This window comes from Danio rerio, chromosome 25 (assembly GCF_049306965.1).
Source record: "Danio rerio strain Tuebingen ecotype United States chromosome 25, GRCz12tu, whole genome shotgun sequence".
Taxonomy (NCBI): Eukaryota; Metazoa; Chordata; class Actinopteri; order Cypriniformes; family Danionidae; genus Danio; species Danio rerio.
The window spans coordinates 21,365,869-21,386,375 of NC_133200.1; the positions used below are offsets into that span (position 1 = coordinate 21,365,869).

Sequence of the window (20,507 nt, forward strand, 5' to 3'; positions counted from 1 at the left end):
AAATAAATGCTCTTAACCAGTCAGATGAAAAGGAGATTTCAAGGTTCAAATCAACAAAATTCCCTTTTGCCATAATTTACTGAAGTTAAATTATGCTAAATATGGGGCGAGGCAGTGGCGCAGTAGGTAGTGCTGTCGCCTCACAGCAAGAAGGTGGCTGGGTCGCTGGTTCGAACCTCGGCTCAGTTGGCGTTTCTGTGTGGAGTTTGCCTGCCTTCACGTGGGTTTCCTCTGGGTGTTCCAGTCTCCCATATATTCAAAACAAACAAACAAAAATTGATGAGATAAAAAACTCTAATTAAGAATGACCATGCAGCCTCAAAACAGTAATTAAATAAACGTTATACTTTGCCATTGAACGCAGACACTAAATAGAGAGCCGTAGACATTTGCTAATATTTAATACAGCTGCAGTTCTTCTTTAAACCGATTGATGGCAGCCTACAACAACATACCAGGAAGAAGAAAAACTGCGGTCAGATATCACTTTGTTTGAGGTCTCTTGTTCATGATTATCTGTCATTTCAGATCAGAATTTTTAAGAAAATATCTAAATATAATGTAAAAATCCTATATGTCATTAGATTCAGATATTATTTTAATTTTTTCATACTTGCATGTAAAGAATGTAGAAAAAAAAAAACCTAACCCATTCAAAACAACCCTAAAAAGGCTTACCTGAAATTATATATCATTTTAAACTACACGTGATAAGACAGCGCACACACATACAGTGGAGGTAAAAATTTGAAAATATAAATATGTTATCATTATTATTATTATATTATATAATTATAATAGTGATGAATTGCGGCTGAAAAGGCATATGCTGTGTAAAACGTGCTGGATAATTTGGCAGTTCATTTCACTCTGGCAATGAATAATAAAATAATATAATATAATATAATATAATATAATATAATATAATATAATATAATATAATATAATATAATATAATATAATATACATGATCTTCATTATTCAGAATTTAACGGAGTTTTAGTAGTACAAAGTCATTTTAAGTTCTGAAGGTTACAGCAGTCAAAAATGAGCATGTAGAGGCCTTGTAACGAATACCAACACTAGTCTCTCATATACTTCCCTATTCTCTCACAGAACATCACTAGTCTAACTGGATTTAACTGGACACCACTTCTTCACTCACTGTCGTTTTTCTTACCCATAACGTTGTTGCCAATGATTTTTAGTCAGGTTTAGGTCAGGACTCTGGGCCGCCATTTAATTATTTCAATTTTCAGCTTCAAGAAACTGCTTTTGTCTGTTTTGCTGTGTGACGTGGCTTATTTTTCTCAGGAAAACATGCTGGTTTATTGAGTTATGAACACAATGAAGATTTTGCAGAAGGAACATCTGAATAACAATAACTGGGATGAATCTTAAAATGTTGTCTAATACTTTCACTCTTGTTAGGTTGAAATAAGACTAAGCAGTGACCTCGATGTAAAATGTAGGTTGCTGTTTAACTCTGATTTAAACTGTATAGTGTGATGAATGATTGTTCGAGTATTATTGTCTCACCCTTAGTCCAGAGAACATAAAGTACATTTGAGCACCAGGTGCTCTGTCACTCTGCGGCCGCAATGTGAAGCATCTGACAGTGATAATGCTGTAAACAGTGGTCTATTTTAGTGAGCCTCTTACGAGTACATCAGACTCTATAAATCTGCAGACTTTCTTCCCTGTGGCCAAAACAAAGTCACACTTCCATCATCTGAGGTAAGGACCTCTAGGGTATATCGACTGCTTAAGCTATTCATGTGTGATGTTAAATTGATTTTCTTACACTGAAAAAAGGAAAGCACATTATTTTAAAATATTGCTTTATAAAAGTAGTGAAGTTTTTTGGATTTATTAGTAGTTAGATTTTTACTTTTTCTATATTTTTAATTATAATTATTAAAATATTATTTAAGTATTAGTTATTTTTGAGTTTTTTTTTTCTTAATATGTCTATACTTTATAATGGTTTTCATTTTAGCTTTAGTTATTTTAATTAACATGATACTTTAAATTGAGATTTATTTACTTATTTAATTGTTTATTTACTTAAATTTAAATATATTTATTTGAAATACAATGATAAATATTTATATTTCAACTAGCAGAAATAAAATATGTTTTTATTCTTTTTTTCAAATAACAAAAATTATTTAGTTTGATTATTGTTTTATAATGTTTCAGGGTGCTTTAACACCAACAATTTTGTTTCGGAACCTGTCTCGTTTGCCCAGTTAGCACGGTTTGTTTGGCATATGTGAAACCAGCAGGATCCACGCCAAATCAATCGCTCCAAGGATCCGAGCGCGGTTATATCACAGTATCTTATGGATATGTAATAGGCATACGGCTATTTGAAGAGAGAATTATGAGGAGGGCGGGAAGTTTCGCGAGTCTCCTAGATGCCCACAAACGAGTGATAATCTCTCGGTAATCTCGCGTCTCTCTCCCGGTTCTCAAATAGGCACCCTTCTAACCCCTCCTTGTCAAACCCCACCAAACCACCTCTCCTAACAGCTGCGTAGGACTCTGCAAAATAAACCCTGACACTGACCAATGTGAGGAGAGTTTACTCACACGTGACTTGTTTTAGCTCTTTTGGTCAGATTAGAAACTTTGCAGTGTGAAAGCGAACCACTCCAAGAGCAAAGAGCAACAATGTAACAATTGTAATCACTTTTTCGGAACAACTGAATCGATTCACATGTGTGATAGAACCAAGTTCATTATTATAACCCCGCTTAGAAATTGCTTGTTAATTTCATAAAGAGTTATAAATAAAAGCCAATTACACATGATATTTTGATATAGCAAAACTGAAGCAGTATTTTTTATGCAAGTACTCATGTTATCCATGCTTATTTGTTTGTAAAATGAACACAATTTTTTTAACAAATATGTGCCATTTTTAAGTCTTCAGAAACAAAACAAACATGTCTGAATCTACGTAAGTATTTTAAGAATTTTTTTGTTGACCCTTATGCAAATAATAAATTATTACATATTTTAAAAAAAGTGATGCATACTGTATGTTTACACATAAAATAAAATTTTGATTTTATTTTTTCTCCTATATCTTTGGCAGCCCGGTGAGTAACAACATATTAAAACAATATGATGAATTTGACACTTTATGTATTTTTATTTATATATTATCAATGGTTTTGTCTAAAATATTGATACTGTATATCAATACATATTGATACTGAAATATTTTAAATGATACAATCTTGCTTTTGCTCGATACTGGCTTTGCTCTCTCACACTCTCTCTTCTCACCAGCGGGAAGATGAAAAATTAATAATAATATTAAGATTTGAACACTTGAACACTTTTAATTAGAAAATGTGATTTTTTTTATTAATATAGTTTGTTGCTTTTTGGACATAAGGACTGCTGCTGTACCTTATAAAAGCATCATATTGTTTAGTAATTTTACTTCATTTGCATACTTTTAGTGGTATTGAAAATCGTATTGAATATCAATGTTTTCAAGGTATTGTATCAAACTTGGAAATTGCAGTATTGTGACAACACTAATTATTACATAATTTCTCTACTTTAGAGAAGTAAGCCCAAGATTACAGCATCTCGACGGCTGTTTTTAAAAGTGAGTATTTTTTTTTCTTTCTAATTACCACTCCTACAGATGGCCAGTCAATGACCTTAAACTGGATAATAATTTTTGTTTAAATGTGAGAAACGCATCTAATTGCAATTTTTTATTATTATTATTATTATTATTATTATTAGTAGTAGTAGTAGTAGTAGTAGTAGTAGTAGTAGTAGTAGTAGTAGTAGTAGTACTAGTACTAGTAGTAATAGTATTATTATTTATTAGATGATTATTTAAAATATTGTAATAAAATATTTCAGTAAAGAAAATAATTAGTAACATTATTATTATTTAATAACTGATTAATTAATTAAAATATTTGTGTAAAATAAATCAGAGAAAAATATGACTTTACAAGAATAAGATTATTATTATTATTTAATTATTATTGTTATTGATAAATTAAAATATTTTTATAAAATAAATCTGTGAAAAATATTACTTTACAGTGATAATAATATGATTAATATTTTTTTTAAATATTTTTGTTATTTATTGAAATTAAAATATTTTTATAAAATAAATTATTGAAAATACTATTTTACAACAAAAACAATAATAATAATTATATTATATTGTTATATTCCATAGAATTTTATTTGCAATATTAATGATAATGTTTGTCTTCACATTAAAACACTAAACCATATTTTGGCTTAAAGAGCATAAAAAATGTTTAAATGTCTTTTGTAATCATCTTTTTTTTAATCATTTTTAAAAACAAATGTATAACCCAGTCTTATTATAAAACTTGGTCAAATGTTTGCCCCATGTTTTGCAATCGAATTGAAGGTTTTAAGTGCCTCCCTCAAACTCCCTGTGTATAAATGAGTTCGTAAGCCAGTATTCAGAATACACAACTAGTCTAACCATTGTGCATCTATGTATATTACATGAGCATATCCTCCTAATTTAATGCATTCCAGACCAAAATCTTGAAGAAGGCGAGCACATTGCTTGAGGAGGAGAAAGAGCAGAAAAGGCTGGACAGAGAGCAAACCCTTAGTGAAAAAGGTCCTCCTCTCAAACTCTCCGGACTGTCGGTTCAGGACTTACAGGTTCATATTTGTACGCATTTTAAGTCAGAATTCGCTTCATAAAGTTCTTTCTCACTCGCCAGTGCTCTGTTTACAGAATTTATGCAAAGAACTGCACCAAAAAATCGATGTAGTTGATGAGGAGCGATATGATGTTCAATCTAAAGTTACCAAAAATGAAAAAGAGGTACATGTTGATGATGTAGAAGCATTATTGAACGTATTTGTTACTTATTGAATAGCACTTATTGGTGTGTATTTTTAATACCATAGATTGTAGATTTAAACCATAAAATCTTCGAGCTGAAGGGTAAAATGAAGAGACCTGCCTTGAAGAGAGTGCGAGTGTCTGCTGATGCCATGTTGGGAGCTCTGCTCGGTGCCAAACACAAAGAGTCCATTGACTTTAAAGCAAACCTAAAGACAGTGAAGAAAGAAGAGGAAAAGGTAAGACTCACCTCAGTTACATTTAATAAAATGTACACAACCATTTATATTTATAAAATTAAAGTCAGATAGCCTTTCTCAATTATTAGAGCCCCTCTATATTTTCCCCCAATTTTTTCAACATATTTCTAAACCTAATAGTTTTAATGAGTAATTTTTAATAACTGATTTTTTTTTAATCTTTGCCATGATAATAGTACATAATATTTTACTAGATATTTTTCAAGATACTAAAATAATTAACTAGGTTAGGGCTAATAAGACAAGTTAGGGTAATTAGGCAAGTCACTAACGATGGTTTGTTTTGTAGACAATCGGGAAAAAATTGCTTAAGGGGTTTAATAATGTTGACCTTAAAACTTCATTTTTAAAAAATTAAAACTGCTTTTATTCTTGCTGAAATAAAATAAATAAGACTTTCTCCAGAAGAAAAAATATTATGGCAAATACTGTGAAAAATCCCTTGCTCTGTTAAACATTTTTTGGTAAATATTTGAAAAAGAAAAAAAAATCACATGTATCTTTGTTTATGTGTTATTATTATTTATATTTAAACTGAATTTACACGTGTTAAAAATACTTGCCTATTTATTTTTAGTAATTATAAGTGTACATAATGATATATAATAATATTTAAATAATAAATAAAATTATAAATATTTAAAATTCTTATATAAAAATGGAAATTTTTACATTAATATAAATAATTTTATATGGTTATTTATTATGTTTTTACAATATTTTGTAATGTATTTTAGGGTTAAAGCTTTTTCTAATCTGTGTGGTTAAATTTTTTTGAATATTAAATTATGTAAATATCATAAAATATTCGTCTTTTCATTTTGCTTGTGCTTATTAATACATCATTTATTTTTATTTTAATTTTACTTAAACTATTATGTCGGTTCACCTATCACCTGTTATGGCACATTTAAATTTGATCTAATTGCTTTTGTTTAATTTTTGAATCTATTGCAAATTCTGCTGTTTTTATATAAGTTATTTTAAATTTATATATTAGATAAAAAATTCATTATGCACATATTAAAAGTAAAAAAGCCAATAATATAGAATAACTACTACGTTATTAAAATATTTATAATTAAATATCTGTACATATTATTTATCAATCTCAAAGAAAAAAATATATCTTATATGTGTGGTGTGTGTGTGTGTGTGTGTGTGTGTGTGTGTGTGTGTGTGTGTGTGTGTTATTTTTTACAATGTATTAAAATATTATTATATTATTATAGTATTATGCTTTCTTTTGTTTTTGTAACTATGTTTATATATTATTACACATTTTTCTAAATACCAAAATTTTTATATTGATAGTTTATCAAAATATCCATTTACTTGTTATTCACACAGAAAGAGGAAGTGACCGACTGGCGTAAAAATGTCGATGCGATGTCAGGCATGGAAGGCAGGAAGAAGTTGTTTGCTGGACCAAGTGCCTAATACATTTTTAAACATGTATTATACCATATGTTAATATAAAACAAGACAACTAGTTAAGCAATAATTACTGCTATTTAAATGACCCATTGACTTCCACACTAGGAAAAACAAATACTAAGGAAGTACAGTAAATGGTTAAAGGTTTCTGAGATTTTTAAATACCCTATTTTGTGTTTTAAAGAATAACAAAACTCATAAAGGCTAGAAATAAGTAGCCTAAAGTGAGTAAATGATGACATAGATGTGTGTTTGTGTGTGTGTGAGGGGGGTGGGGGGGGGGGGGGGGGGGGGGTTGGTTGGTAACTAATTATATTGGTTTTATTGCATTTACAGCTGGCTGAATGAAACAATTATAAGCTGTTATCACGCTGTTTACAGCCCAAATACTCATAAACATACACATATAAAATATGTATTTATTTTAATATATGATTATTATAGAATTGCACTTGTCATTTTATAATAATAAGTATATTGTAATGATAGTTATATATGTGCTACTGCTAACTTGTATGAATATTTAATAACAATAAAACTATCATGTGTTTTGGTTTGTTTTGTCTAATATTGGCCATTTGTTTACATTTTCTAGATGCAAATGCACTTTTACTGAGTCATTACAGTAGCATATTACAGTACAGTATTACAATACAAGTTGTAATAATTTGGATAACAACAAATACCACAGTTAAAGTTAGTCTAGCAAAGGCGAATGGTGAATTTGTGGTTTACCATAGTTTAACTACAACAAACATGTTTTTGTTTTCTTTAACTACTTACTGTTCGTGTTCGTTATGGCATCGACGCCATTTTAAATAAATTCATTCGACCTACCTGATAAAGTAATAAATCAGGTGAATAAGGTTATAATCACATCAAAATTAAAATACAATTAAACTACGATTCACCTAAAAAGAAGTGGAACTGACGTTTACACATCCTCAAAATAACGGGTGCTCTTATTCGCCAAGTTACGCCTTAACCCGCCCACATACGGAGAATCACGCATCTTATTGGCTGAAAGTAAAGTCAGTCAGTCAAACGGTTTACTGCTGTTTGTTGATGCTACTATGGTAGTTCCTGTCGCAGAGCTTCAGCTGCTGGGCGGTTTCTGATCTGAAGGTGAGCACGTAGCGATTTTTTAATAATTTTACATGTCCTCTTTATATTAAATATTTACTTAAATGTATGAATTACAGTTTCAGATAAAAACGTTTTACATATACGGTACGATTTAATTGTTTGACATGCTAGTAGGCTAGTTCTGGCTGTGTTATGTACTGTTGCCATACTGCATTTTCTGTCGTTTTTACATCAGTATTTCAATTAATTTAAGTATTAGGCTGTAAATTCGATTACTTTATATTTTCGCGTTTGAAAATAAACGTTTTTTTAGTACTGATCAAGCCATTTATTAAATTAGATTTGACATTTAGTTCATGACCCTTAACCTTTCTATTTCTATTCTGCACTTACATTTATGCAGGCTTATATTTTATGTATGTCATATATATATATATATATATATATATATATATATATATATATATATATATATATATATATATATATATATGACATATGATTATGCACACTCAAACAACATTTTATACAAAGTATATATTGCATCTTTACAGAAAACCATGATGTTAATAATGACTACAAACAATACCTTACATTATACCTACCCTATAGTTACATTTAGAAGACTGAGGTCTATTATATATATATATATATATATATATATATATATATATATATATATATATATATATATATATATATATATATATATATATTATTATTATTATTATTATTTTATTTTTATTTTTTTAAAATCTTTAGATGATTGATTAACAATTGTGGTCACTTAAAGTGCTATTACGACTTGACCTTCTTTTTTCTTACTGTTTATGCTCAGTTTAATGCATAACCAACTGTGTTCGGAGGATACACTCACCGTTCAGATGTCAGGATACACCAAGTTAAATACATTTATACTATTTTGTCTAAAGCTTAAGAGGAAGTGAAAGAGAAAGCAAACTGATGTTCACACTCTATATGAGCTGCTGCTTTTTGCACACCTACATAAAGTTCTCTTTTTCGGTCTCCTTTAAAATACCATTTTGCAACTTGGGTAAAGATGAAGAAGATGTTACTACCCACTGTACATATACACTTGTAATTAATCGTATATGCATACCCTGATTATTATAAGCAACCTGATTATTAATAGCATACCCATCTATTGTAAATCACTGTTCATAGTTAACACAACCTGTATATAATGTTCATACATCCTCCTGTAAATATCACCATAGTTTTTCTATAATTGCACTTTATAATTTATACCTATATCCTGCACTTGCTGCTATTGCAGTCCTGGTTAGACCTAAACTGCATTTCGATGCCTTATAAACTTGTACATGTGTAATGACAATAATTTTAAATCTTTGAAATTACTATTAATCTGCAGATCACATGTGCCCTGAAACGTGGGGCATGGTTTGAACCAATTGCTAATCATTTAAACAATCAAGTAGGTGAGAATGTTTTATTATCTATTTCAGGCTTCCATACTACCTCTTCTGAATGTCCAAATACAAACTCTTCCTCCTTCGGCACGGAGAGGGAGCCTGGAACAAAGAGAACCGCTTCTGCAGCTGGGTTGATCAAAAACTGAGTGAGAACGGTGTGGTGGAAGCTCAAGAATGTGGCCGCCTTTTAAAAGAGAATGGCTACCAATTGGACCAGGTTTTTACCTCCATACTCAGCCGTTCCATCCACACTGCCTGGTTGGTGCTTGAGGCCATGGGACACGAGTGGGTCCCTGTGACAAAATCGTGGAGGTTAAACGAACGGCATTACGGTGCCCTGATTGGTCTCAATCGTGCTGAAATGGCATTAAACCATGGAGAGGAGCAGGTTAAACTGTGGAGGCGCAGTTATGACATCACTCCACCTCCCATACATGAGTCACATCCCTATTATGCTGAAATTTACAATGACCGTCGATACAGTACATGTGACGTCCCGAAGGAGGAACTGCCCAAAACAGAGAGTCTAAAGGAAGTGTTAGACAGACTTCTTCCTTACTGGAATGATGTCATTGTACCGGTGATCAAAAGCGGCCAGACGGTCCTCATCTCTGCACATGGCAACAGCTGCAGGGCTTTGCTTAAACACTTGGAAGGTGACTTATATATTTGTTGTTGTCAGTGTGTTATTTTAAGGTTTAATGTTGGTAAGATTCATTTGTTTTAATTGTTCCAATACCTTTATTCTTTAGTTCATCATCGGAACACAAATTAGGATATGCTATATTAAATCTGAGAGCTCTCGAGAGGTCCCCTGTATACAACAGAGGTCCTGAGATGGAATCAAAAACATTGTCAAAACATTCCATGTGACTTCAGTGACAAATGTAACGGCCCATTCACACGGGGCAACAGATCAGACAGTGGACTATTGCTGACTAATTTTATTGGCTGACACTGCAATGACGATCGCGGTAGCCCCAACTTCAGACACGCCCTCTGTCAAGCGTTGACGCTGAAGCCCCGTGTGAATGGGGCGTAATTATCCAAAGCTCCAAGAACACTCTAGTGCATCAGGGCTGGGTGATTAATCGAAAAGAAATTTAAATAGATTTTCTTTTAATTTAATGTAGAAAGCTTGTCAGTGAACTATGAGGGCAAAAACAAAAAAAATGAATAAAATAATCGTTCATTAATCATAATCAAATGTTCAATTAATCAAGAGTTTGATTTTAGGCCAAATTGCCCAGCCCTACTTCCACATCAGATACCGTCAGGTCCCAAGTGCAATCACAAAACAGGCAATACAATGCTTTGGTGTTGCACTGCTGACAGTATTGGCAATACTTTGTACTGCTCATAATAAATGTGCACTCTGATTTGACAAGGCAGAGAGCACACAGACGAACACATATGTTTTTACATTTTTTTTTTTTTGGGATGCACAAAAATGTTCTTGGAGCTCCATATGATGTTGAACCAATGAAGTCACAGAATGCTTTGAAAATGTTTTTGGTTGCTGTTTCAGTGTCCTGATCTTCGTAGATTTTCATTATAAAGTTTAGGGATTTGTTTCCTTGATTTGAACCACACCAGAGGAATCACACCAGACTTCATTTCAGTCAAGCCAAACATGAACACACCCTTAGCAGCCAATAAGAGTTTACTACCAACATTGCAACCTGTAGGTTTTCCACGAGCCTGAAGGCCTCAATTAGTTTGTTCAGGTGTGTTTAATTAACCCATCAGCATAAGTTCATGTAATTAGTTTAAACAGAATTAAACTATTAATGCAAGGATTAGTCTATTAATGCATAGGACAAAGTTAAAATCATCCAAAATTCGAACAAAAAATCTAACTCAAACTGGTTTGAAAGTACTTGAGGGTTAGTAAATGATGACAGAAATAACACTTTGGGTAAACTATCCCTTTAAAGTAAGGCTGTATCTGAAAGTTTTAAAATGATGCCTTTGAAGGCAGCATTTCAAGGCAAAAAGTCAAGGCACGTCCAAATCCAAAATTGATTTGGATACAACACAGTACATTTTAATAAAGGACAGAGAAAAAAACAAAAAGAGAACAAACACACGCCTAAAAGAACCCAACAGAACATCAGAAAACTTTCCGAACCACTATTCGTACCTATCCGTTTAATTAATTCACTTTTACCTTTTCCTTGTTAGTTATTTTGATACAGAAATCACAGCAGATATACTTGATACAATAGAGTTGAGTGTTGTATATCAGTCATCTCTTGTTTTCATGTCCTCTCCTTATTGCAATAGCATAAAAACAAAGTCCAGTTATTGTAGAAATCTTTAAGTTTCGCTTTAACTACAAAAGTCATATCCAATTTCTGCTTCGTCCTGTCTCTGGAAGTAACTTACTTTGATCAAATTTTGAAGGCAGCTTACAGTAGATGTTTGCCTGTAATATCCCCCAATTCTGTGCTTTCCGTTTCTGACAGTTCAGCTAAAAAGATTAACCTGGCAACTCAAAAGGCCTTTTTGGTATCATTTTGTGTGTAAAGTGCATTTTTGGCCAACTAAGTTAGTATTGTAGTCAGCAAATATTCCCTTAGTTATCACCAAAGCTCTCTGTATTTTGTTGTACATGGTTAAATTGTTAAGCTGCCGCAGATGTTTGTCTGACGTTTTATGAGGTGCCTTAGTGCACAAACGCTGCCTCAGAGAAGCAGTAGGTCAGGTGCCTAAGCTTTCGGACACAGCCAAAGTTATATTATCCCTCTAAAGGCCACTGAGTTAGAGTTACATACAGTAGGCACCATATGGTCTTTAACTACTTGGAGGGTAAAGTGGCATACTGTATGCTACTGTACACTAGAGCGGCACAATTAATCATAAAAAAATTGCGATCTTGATTCGACGATCTTAATCCAGCATTTTTACGATTCTGTCAATCATATTTTCAAGTTCAGGAGAGAAGCAATGGTGGCCGCACAAGTCTTCACATCGTTTTACATACGTTGTTCAGCAACATGCACACCTCTTAATGGTGTTAAAAGTGTCTCATGCTGTATTTATAAGATATAATTCACCCCAAAAAATGTCATTTCTGTCTACATTTAATGATGTATTTGCGACTGCAAAATCACACATGACGTGTGCTGACCTTCAGCTGTTACCACAGAGAGAAAGAAGTCTACTTTAGTGAACAGAACCGGCATAGTCTGTGAATAACAGGTAATAAAGTTGTAAATAACATTCAGTTTGTGGCACAGATTGATTGTTTGGGAGCTGTGCGGGAAGTGAACTGCTCTTAGCAGTGAAAATGAAACCGAAAGTGTGCACAGTGTTGCCAGATGTAGCTGACTCAAAAAGAATCCAAAACCCACAGAAATGCAAAAATGCCCACCCAGTCTTTTGTATTAATGAAAATCACGCCAGTGACTGATTTTAAGCAGAAAATGACAGATTGTAAGCATATGACTCAAACACAGTAATTCAACATCAGACTTACTGTATCATCAGCATTAATGACCAGGACAAATCTAAAGTCTGTTCAAGTCCATCATTCCATGTCTATTCAAATTTGACAGTACAGCTACACAAAGCCTATTGCTGTTTACCATATGTTTGAGAATAACAATAAAAAGAATAATAATAGCCCACTCATATTAACCTTTTTTTTAAATCTACAGAATCCTGAGAAAATCGTGATCTTTTTTTTAGGCAATTCTCATTTTAGTCAGAACCGTGCAGCTCTACTGTACACAAGTTAGGTTTTGGGGTAATGCTTTATTTTAAAGGGGGCTCACAAGACTGTTATGACACCTTTATAATCATGACATGAGATTTCATGCATGCTTATTACAACTGTCATTATGTGTCTGTCAATAGTCCAGTTATCACTAACTCACTCACTATCCTTCGGCTTACTCATTTATCAGAGGTCACCACAGCGGAATGAACCACCTACGAGTTCAGTTTAAATGTCATTTAAAATGCAAAGTTAACATTGTTATAGATGTTATTATGAAAACTTGTTAAAGCAAATATGTGTTAACCTGCCAATAAGATCATAAGTTGACATTTCCAAAACAACAAAACTTGTCATAAATCTGTCATAAACATGATCATCATGAGGCCATTATAATAGTCATGAATATTTTTCTCATCAGTAGAACAAACTGAATTTGTCGTTAACATTTCTCAGTAAAATATACTCTGTCAATACTCTTGGCAAATACTTTTATAACAGTGTCATTAATATTTAATGACATTTTAATGGCAAATTCAATTTGTTTCAATGTAGTTGAGGTTAATGACACTGTTATAAAATTCATAACCATTATGATGGCCTATTGACCATTTTTGACAAAATTTGTTGTCTTGGTAATGTCAAGTTGTCATGACAAAGGCAGAATTAATGACAGTTGACCTAAGCAAGCATACAATCTTATAAACAGCCATTAAAGTGCTAGAAATGAATATTTTTGATCAGAGAAGATCTATTATATTGATCAGATATGGACAGAAAATACATTTTGATTTTAACTTTAAATAAGTCATGTTCATTTAGGTGTTCTGTTCATGAAATATGACTGGAAAAAAATTAGTGTTAAAAACACTTTTAGAACTCATTTTTAAACGATTTTAAGATTGAAGATTGAAGATTATAATTTATTAATTACTATAAAAGTTTTGCTTTACACAAAGTTGGTAGTAAAAACATTAATAGTTAAATCACATACTTGTGTTTTCTTTTTCAACAGCTATATCTGAAACAGACATCGTCAATGTAACACTGCCCACAGGAGTACCTGTCCTGCTGGAGCTGGATGAAGACCTTCGACCGGTCAAACCCCGTCAGCTTCTGGGCGACCAGGCCAAAATTCAGGCAGCCATTAAAAAGGTGGAGGACCAAGGGAAAGTTAATGCGCAAAATAAATAGGGGTAGAATGTTGGAGTCATTTACACAGGAAATAATTAAAGAGAAAGTTACTTAGTCAGTCAGGCATATAGTACAGAGCCACCAGGTGAAGTTTGGCAAATTCCAACACAAAAAGGCGTACCTGTGATTAGCTGGTTTTAAAACTGGTTTATGGTTATAGTGCTATTTTAAGAAACATAAAGTGAGTCAATATTTTGAAGTTCCAAAATGCAGACTTGGCACATATATTTTGTTACAGCAAGAGGTCTGTAGACCAAATAATGAAGTATAGTTAAATATTTTAAAAATAATTTAGTAATGTGCGGTTATTTTTTGTTAGATCTTGAATGGATTCTTTTTTCCAAGGGATTTTAGGTTACAGAAAACCAGAGGTGCCTTCCTTTTGAGGGTAAAATAGAAGACACCAGTTGTGTTCAAATAGAATTTGTTTCTAAAGGTATTTAAAATTTAAATAAGCTATTTTAATCATATTACAAATATGTTTTTAATCAATTTATTGCATCCTGATTTTTTTTTCAAAATATTTAAATTAAATTTACTGACCTAAAATGTTGTACGTTTTGGAATAATTCCAGATAAATAAACATACATTATTCACTCCACTATCCAGACTTTCCAAAACACAGACTAAACCTAATCGATGTGGATTCTTATTAATATTCAAAAAATCTGCTTATTAATTAACACTTAGACTTCATGTCTAAAGGATAATTTATAATATTTTGTGTAAATAGCACTGGTAGTATATTTTAGATATTATTTAAGTTATATAAAAGGGACATTTTGTTTTGATCTGTATTTATTTAATATAGAGATATTAAGTCATAATAAGTTATGTTCAGTTTTCTCATGCAATGCCAAATGTAACCCATACTACCATTTTTTATCTTGTTCTCAACCAGAATGAACTTATTAGCGAGTAAAACTAAGACATACCTGTTGTTTAAAATGTCCATGTGGTGTCACTGTAATCCCTGTATTTAGTTTTTGTGTATTTGATGTTGCTCAACACTGTACTGTATCAATAGGGAAATGTTGTATGTTTGTATTTTTGTTCTAACAGCCATGATGGCTTTCGCTGTTACATATGTCTATGTTTACCCCTTTGTATTTGACTGTGGCACATCATAGCTCATTCACATTAAAAGTTTGGAATAATTAATTACAAATTAATAATTGTTACAAATTAAAATGTCTGTTTGGGCCTTTAAACAGTGAATAGTGTATTCAATCAAGTAAATATCCGTGGACAAAGGCATTTATACATTTAACAGAAATTAACTTAATTAACTTTAACTAGAAATTAAAGGTGCTTTATGTAAGTTTTTGACTCTAAAGCATAAAAATACCAGGATATGTTTGCAGATATTTTCTTGTTTATCTGAAAAACAATACTGAAGTTGGTTATTCTGCTTTGAAAGTGTGAGTTACATGCCAGAATGTTTGTCTTTGTTTTGGTCATTAACCCCACCCAAGGCCAGTTTAGTAGAGGTGTCAAAATTAATTGTTTCGTGGGTGCACCGCGATGCAGACGCGGACAATTCGGTATCGGTTCAGTAATAATCATAGCCGGTTATTATGTACTGACGTCATTTATCTCCTAAGCGCTCTGTCGCGAGGGAGGTGAGCGCGGGTATTTACAACAGTCTGGAGCCAACTAAGGGCTGACCCGTGGCCGTAGGCAGTATTGGCAAATGCTAAGGGCACTGTACATCCAGGGGGACGCCAGAAATGAGCGCGGTTAAGTTGGTTTTGTTTTCGATATTCCTGACACATTCAATTATAGACAATAACTCAAAAACCTTTTACCCGAAAAGGATCTAAAGTGTGTTTCATACAAAAAGACAAAGCTGTTTATGTTTCACAGCTGTCTTTTTCTTTTCTTTTTTCGCTCGACATTACGAGCACTGCTCCGTTGAAGCCCTTGCAATATGCGTTTAGCCGGGAGAGCTCGTGTGGAGCGAGTGAGAGACTGTGTGGTGCTGCTGTGTGTCTGTGTTTATACAGACAGCTTGCTATAGCTTCTCCCCAAAATATAACACTGTGTATGGAAAGCATTGTCAATGCACCTAGTCCTTGATGCACCGAGATATCGAATTGAACCGAATCGATGGCATGATAATCTTAACCGAACCGTGAGACCAGTATAGGTTCACACTTCTACAGTTTAGCCAATTATATTTTGAGAGGGGTTTGGATGCAGACCTGGTGCAGTGCAATCTGGGCTGCATCCAATGCTTTTTAATGGGCTCACCTAACCCCACGCCTAACCCTACCCATCACAGTGACTTCACTTGCTCCATTTAAGTGCATTGTGTCTGACACTGCATCGCTGAGTGATGCAATCTCAGCTTGCATCATAAAGGCTGCATCCAGATAGTATTGTATATTTCAGCACCCCAGCTTGCCTTGGTGTGATTTATTCAGTCATGAAGGCTGTCAAACATGCATCCGCAACCGAAAATGTGACCTCCAGTGAATAACATGCTACATGACGACGTTTGCAGTGATAAGCAGTTGGGCTGTTTGCAACAGACGCAACATAACAAAAATTAAAATGCAGTTATACCGAAGCAAAGAATAGTGCACTCCAACAAAATGGTAAGGTTTACAATCTAATCAATACACATTAAGACTCTTTAACATTATTAAATGTACATGCTGAATTACTGATATGTGTTGGCTTACACTGTCACAGTTCTAATGTTTTTTTAAGATCTGTGATAAAGTATCTACTGCTGCTTTCAGTAGTATGGCAATAAATGTCATGTAAGATGGCATTCAAACTTACATTATTATTAACATTTAACACTGAATAAAGCACATGAGCTGTACCTGATTATCAGTTTTCAGTTGTTCAGCAGTAAGCAATAGAAGGCGTTTCTCAATTATACATTTCAGTTGTTGGTTAGGACAAAAACTTTCATTATGGAAAATCTTTCACATACTGTTGCTTTTGTTTAGAACATGATTTAAATCAGCCTTTGTTGGTGTCCTTAATCTGGCATCTTGCTCTTGTGTGTTTTGAACCAGGGTGCGATGCCTAGTTTAACTACTGAGTGTCCAACTTACATACTGCACCTTAAATATTATATTTTAGATGTGTTCAGGCCAGGACTCTTCATTCATTCATTTTCTTTTCGACTTGGTTCCTTTATTTTTCTGGGATCGCCACAGCGGAATAAACCGCCAACTTATCCAGCATATGTTTTATGCAGTGGACGCCCTTCTAGCTGCAACCCATCACTGGGAAACATCCATACACACTTATTCAAACACACTACAGACAATTTAGCTAAAGCGCATTTTTTTGGATTTGTGGGAGAAACCGGAGCACACAGAGTAACCCATGCGAACATGGGGAGAACATGCAAACTCCACACAGAAATGCCAACTGACCCAGCCGGGGCTCAAACCAGCAACCTTCTTGTTGTGACACGATTGTGCTACCCACTGCACCACTGTGCTCCCGACCCAGATTCTTATTAAATGGAAAGTTTGGGACAGATTGCACACTCTGGCTGCATTCTAGTTCAGTGTTTTATGCCTTTCACTCGTCTTATTGACGGATGTCCATCATTGATACGCTACGCTAAACATGATACGATACGCTAAACATGTGTCCACTACTGGCAGAACATTAATGAGTTTAAATTGAATGCCCTAAACCCTTGAGCACTTGGAAACTACACACTTTAGATTAAAAAGTTCATTAAGACAAAATTTGGCTGGCTTGAGAAAGTTAAGACTGAAAGTAGTCAAAAGCAGGGCATTGAGAGTATGTCCATGTAAGCTTCCCTTGTTCACAAGACAAAGTGTAACACTTTTAAATGGCGGCAGAGACTCCCCCAAGAGAAAGTGGTTAGGGACGTTTGCGAGTGTGTGTCTAAAAATTGACATGTTTGAGTTACAAATTTCTGTTTCATTATAACACATGACTAAGTGAAGTTACCATTGCTAAGCATAAATTAGATATGGATGAATAGATGCTACATTTGACCATTTAGCGCATGTTGGCACATCCACCATCATAGAATAATCAATGTCATCACTCACAGGAAGAAAAAAATGTTCTAAGTTGTCGCAACATTACAGCTACTGGTTTTACAGCTAAGTATAACTAGCTTTGTTTAGCACGTTTTTAGGAAAGATATTATTAATAGCAGCCGCATACACATACAAATATCTGTAAATTAGCAGCTTCCTTGTTTTGTGGTTCATCGTTTTATTTTTTTATATTTAACTGTTGATATTCCAACAACTTTTAATTCTGAAAAGTTCGAAAAAATGACTTTTATTAACATTTTTAGGAGTTTAAAGTGCTATATTGTAAAACCTTCTACAAATCTGCCAATACATTTTACAGACTTATTTCTCTACTAAATTGTTAATGAAAGTCACTTTGTTAAAATTTGGAGTTGAATATTCAACTTCAGAAGTCGACAAAGTAGAAAATAACTTCTCATAATGCAATTCACAAACATAAATAAGCAGAAATAACCTGCGAATCACTAAATATGAAAGCTGTTAATTATTAACCTGTCTTTCTTTACAGTGTATGACTGCTAAACACATGTGGACACATCCACCATCTTAGAGCAATCAAGATTTTTCCAAGATGCCACAATATTATGCAGTTTCAGGTTGTAGAAACCACCGTAAATGTAAATTTTTCCAAAAATGGATTCAAAGAATAAAATGTATTGGTCTGTCACTGATCTCTAAATTAACACTAAATTCTGAAACCCATATCAGAAACAAATGTCACATCTGAAGCATATTCAAAGTGTTGTGGGTATTTAAGCCTTTAAAAAGTGATTAATGTAGCTTAAAACAATCAAATTAGACAGCAATTTAAGAGGTCTCAAGCACCGGTCTTTCAATTTGTTATACACTCACTGGCCACTATATTAGGTACACCTGTTCAACTGCTCGTTGATGCAAATTTTTTATCAGCCAATCACATGGCTGCAATTTAATGCATTCAGGCATGTAGACATGCTCAAGACAATCTGTTGCAGTTCAAACCGAGCACCAGAATGGGAAGAAAGGTGATTTAATTAACTTTGAACGTGGCATGGTTGTCTGTGCTAGACGGGCTGATCTGAGTAATTCAGAAACTGCTGATCTACTGGGATTTTCATGCACAGCCATCTCTGGGGTTTACAGAGAATGGTCTGAAAAAGGCAACAATAACTCAAATAACAACTCGTTACAGCTGAGGTATGCAGAAGAGCATCTCTGAATGCACAACACATCAAACTTTGAGGCAGATGGGCTACAGCAGGAGAAGACCACACCGGGTGCCACTCCTGTCAGCTAAGAACACGAAACTAAGGCTACAATACACAGGCTGACCAAAATTGCCCAATAGAAGATTAGAAAAACGTTGCCTGGTCTGATGAGTCTCGATTTTTGCTGCAACATTTGGATGGTAAGGTCAGAATTTTGACATCAATAGCATGAAAGCATGGATCCATTCTGCCTTGTATCAACGGTTCAGGCTGGTGGTGGTGGTGTAATGGTGTAGGGGATATTTTCTTGGCACACTTGGGTCCATTAGTACCAATTGAGCATCGTGACAACACCACAGCCTACCCGAGTACTGTTGCTTACCATGTCTTTTCCTTTATGACCACAGTGTCCCCATCTTCTGATGGCTACTTTTAGCAGGATAACGCACCATTTCATAAAGCGTGAATCATCTCAGACTGGTTTCTTGAACATGAAAATGAGTTCACTGTAGTCAAATGGCCTCCACAGTCAGCAGATCTCAATCCAATAAAGCACCTTTGGGATGTGGTGGAACGGGAGATTCACATCATGGATATGCAGCCAACAAATCTGCAGCAACTGTGTGATGCTGTTATGTTAATATGGAGCAAAATCTCTGAGGAATATTTCAGTACCTTGCTGAATCTCTGCCACGAAGGATTAAGGCAGTTCTGAAGGCAAAAGGAGGTCAACTCGGTACTAGTAAGGTGTACATAATAAAGTGTATATCTAAATATTACAGTTTTATTGTATATTACTGTAGTAAATTCGGCCTTTCTGAGCATTTATGACTTATTTCAGTCTTAATTATTCTAAACTTTGAACTACTTGTGTAACTTTTACTTATTTTTACTACTCTGGTTTAACACATTTTCCTTAAAGAATGATACATAAAAAAAAGATTAGCTGTAAAAGTGTTTAATGCATATATGTGTGGGGCAAAAAATAACAGAAAACCTGCACTAACCAGAAGGAGGTGCTGCACCGCTACAGCCTCCGCAGAGGAGTCATTTCTCCAGTGCTACAGATGTTGATCTTAATATAATAGCGGTGGACGGTAAGTTTGTTTTTCTAGCGAGAACTAATGACATGAGGAAACTGATGTGGGTTATTCAATAGGATGTAGCACTTGGCAAAACCCAATCTAATAGCTCACATTTGTCTCGTTGAGCTGGAATGTTCGAAAAGAGGCACTAAAACAT

At 33.8% G+C, this 20,507-nt stretch overlaps 3 protein-coding genes across 3 annotated transcripts in view; 2 read left to right on the forward strand and 1 right to left on the reverse strand.

The window, feature by feature from the left end:
• The window catches only part of LOC101885990 (interleukin-17 receptor A), a 132,236-nt gene that overhangs the window by 61,067 nt on the left and 50,662 nt on the right, over window positions 1–20,507 (reverse strand). The gene's annotated exons all lie outside the window — the stretch shown is intronic.
• On the forward strand, window positions 1,709–7,132 carry tnni4b.3 (troponin I4b, tandem duplicate 3). The gene is given in 8 exon segments (NM_001020668.1): window positions 1,709–1,737; window positions 2,932–2,965; window positions 3,104–3,107; window positions 3,584–3,628; window positions 4,561–4,692; window positions 4,769–4,858; window positions 4,945–5,118; window positions 6,490–7,132. Coding segments are annotated over 7 exon segments (549 nt in total). The 5' UTR covers window positions 1,709–1,737; window positions 2,932–2,951; the 3' UTR covers window positions 6,580–7,132.
• bpgm (2,3-bisphosphoglycerate mutase) lies at window positions 7,666–15,243 on the forward strand. The gene is made up of 3 exons (NM_001002630.1): window positions 7,666–7,701; window positions 9,150–9,772; window positions 13,853–15,243. The coding sequence occupies exons 2-3, from the start codon at window positions 9,172–9,174 to the stop codon at window positions 14,029–14,031; spliced, it is 780 nt and encodes a 259-aa protein (NP_001002630.1). The 5' UTR covers window positions 7,666–7,701; window positions 9,150–9,171; the 3' UTR covers window positions 14,032–15,243.

Coding starts and splice junctions, on each gene's coding strand:
- bpgm (NM_001002630.1), top strand. CDS start 9,172: ATGTCCAAATACAAACTCTTCCTCCTTCGGCACGGAGAGGGAGCCTGG. Junction 9,773..13,852: donor TTTGCTTAAACACTTGGAAG/GTGACTTATATA, acceptor CTTTTTCAACAG/CTATATCTGAAACAGACATC.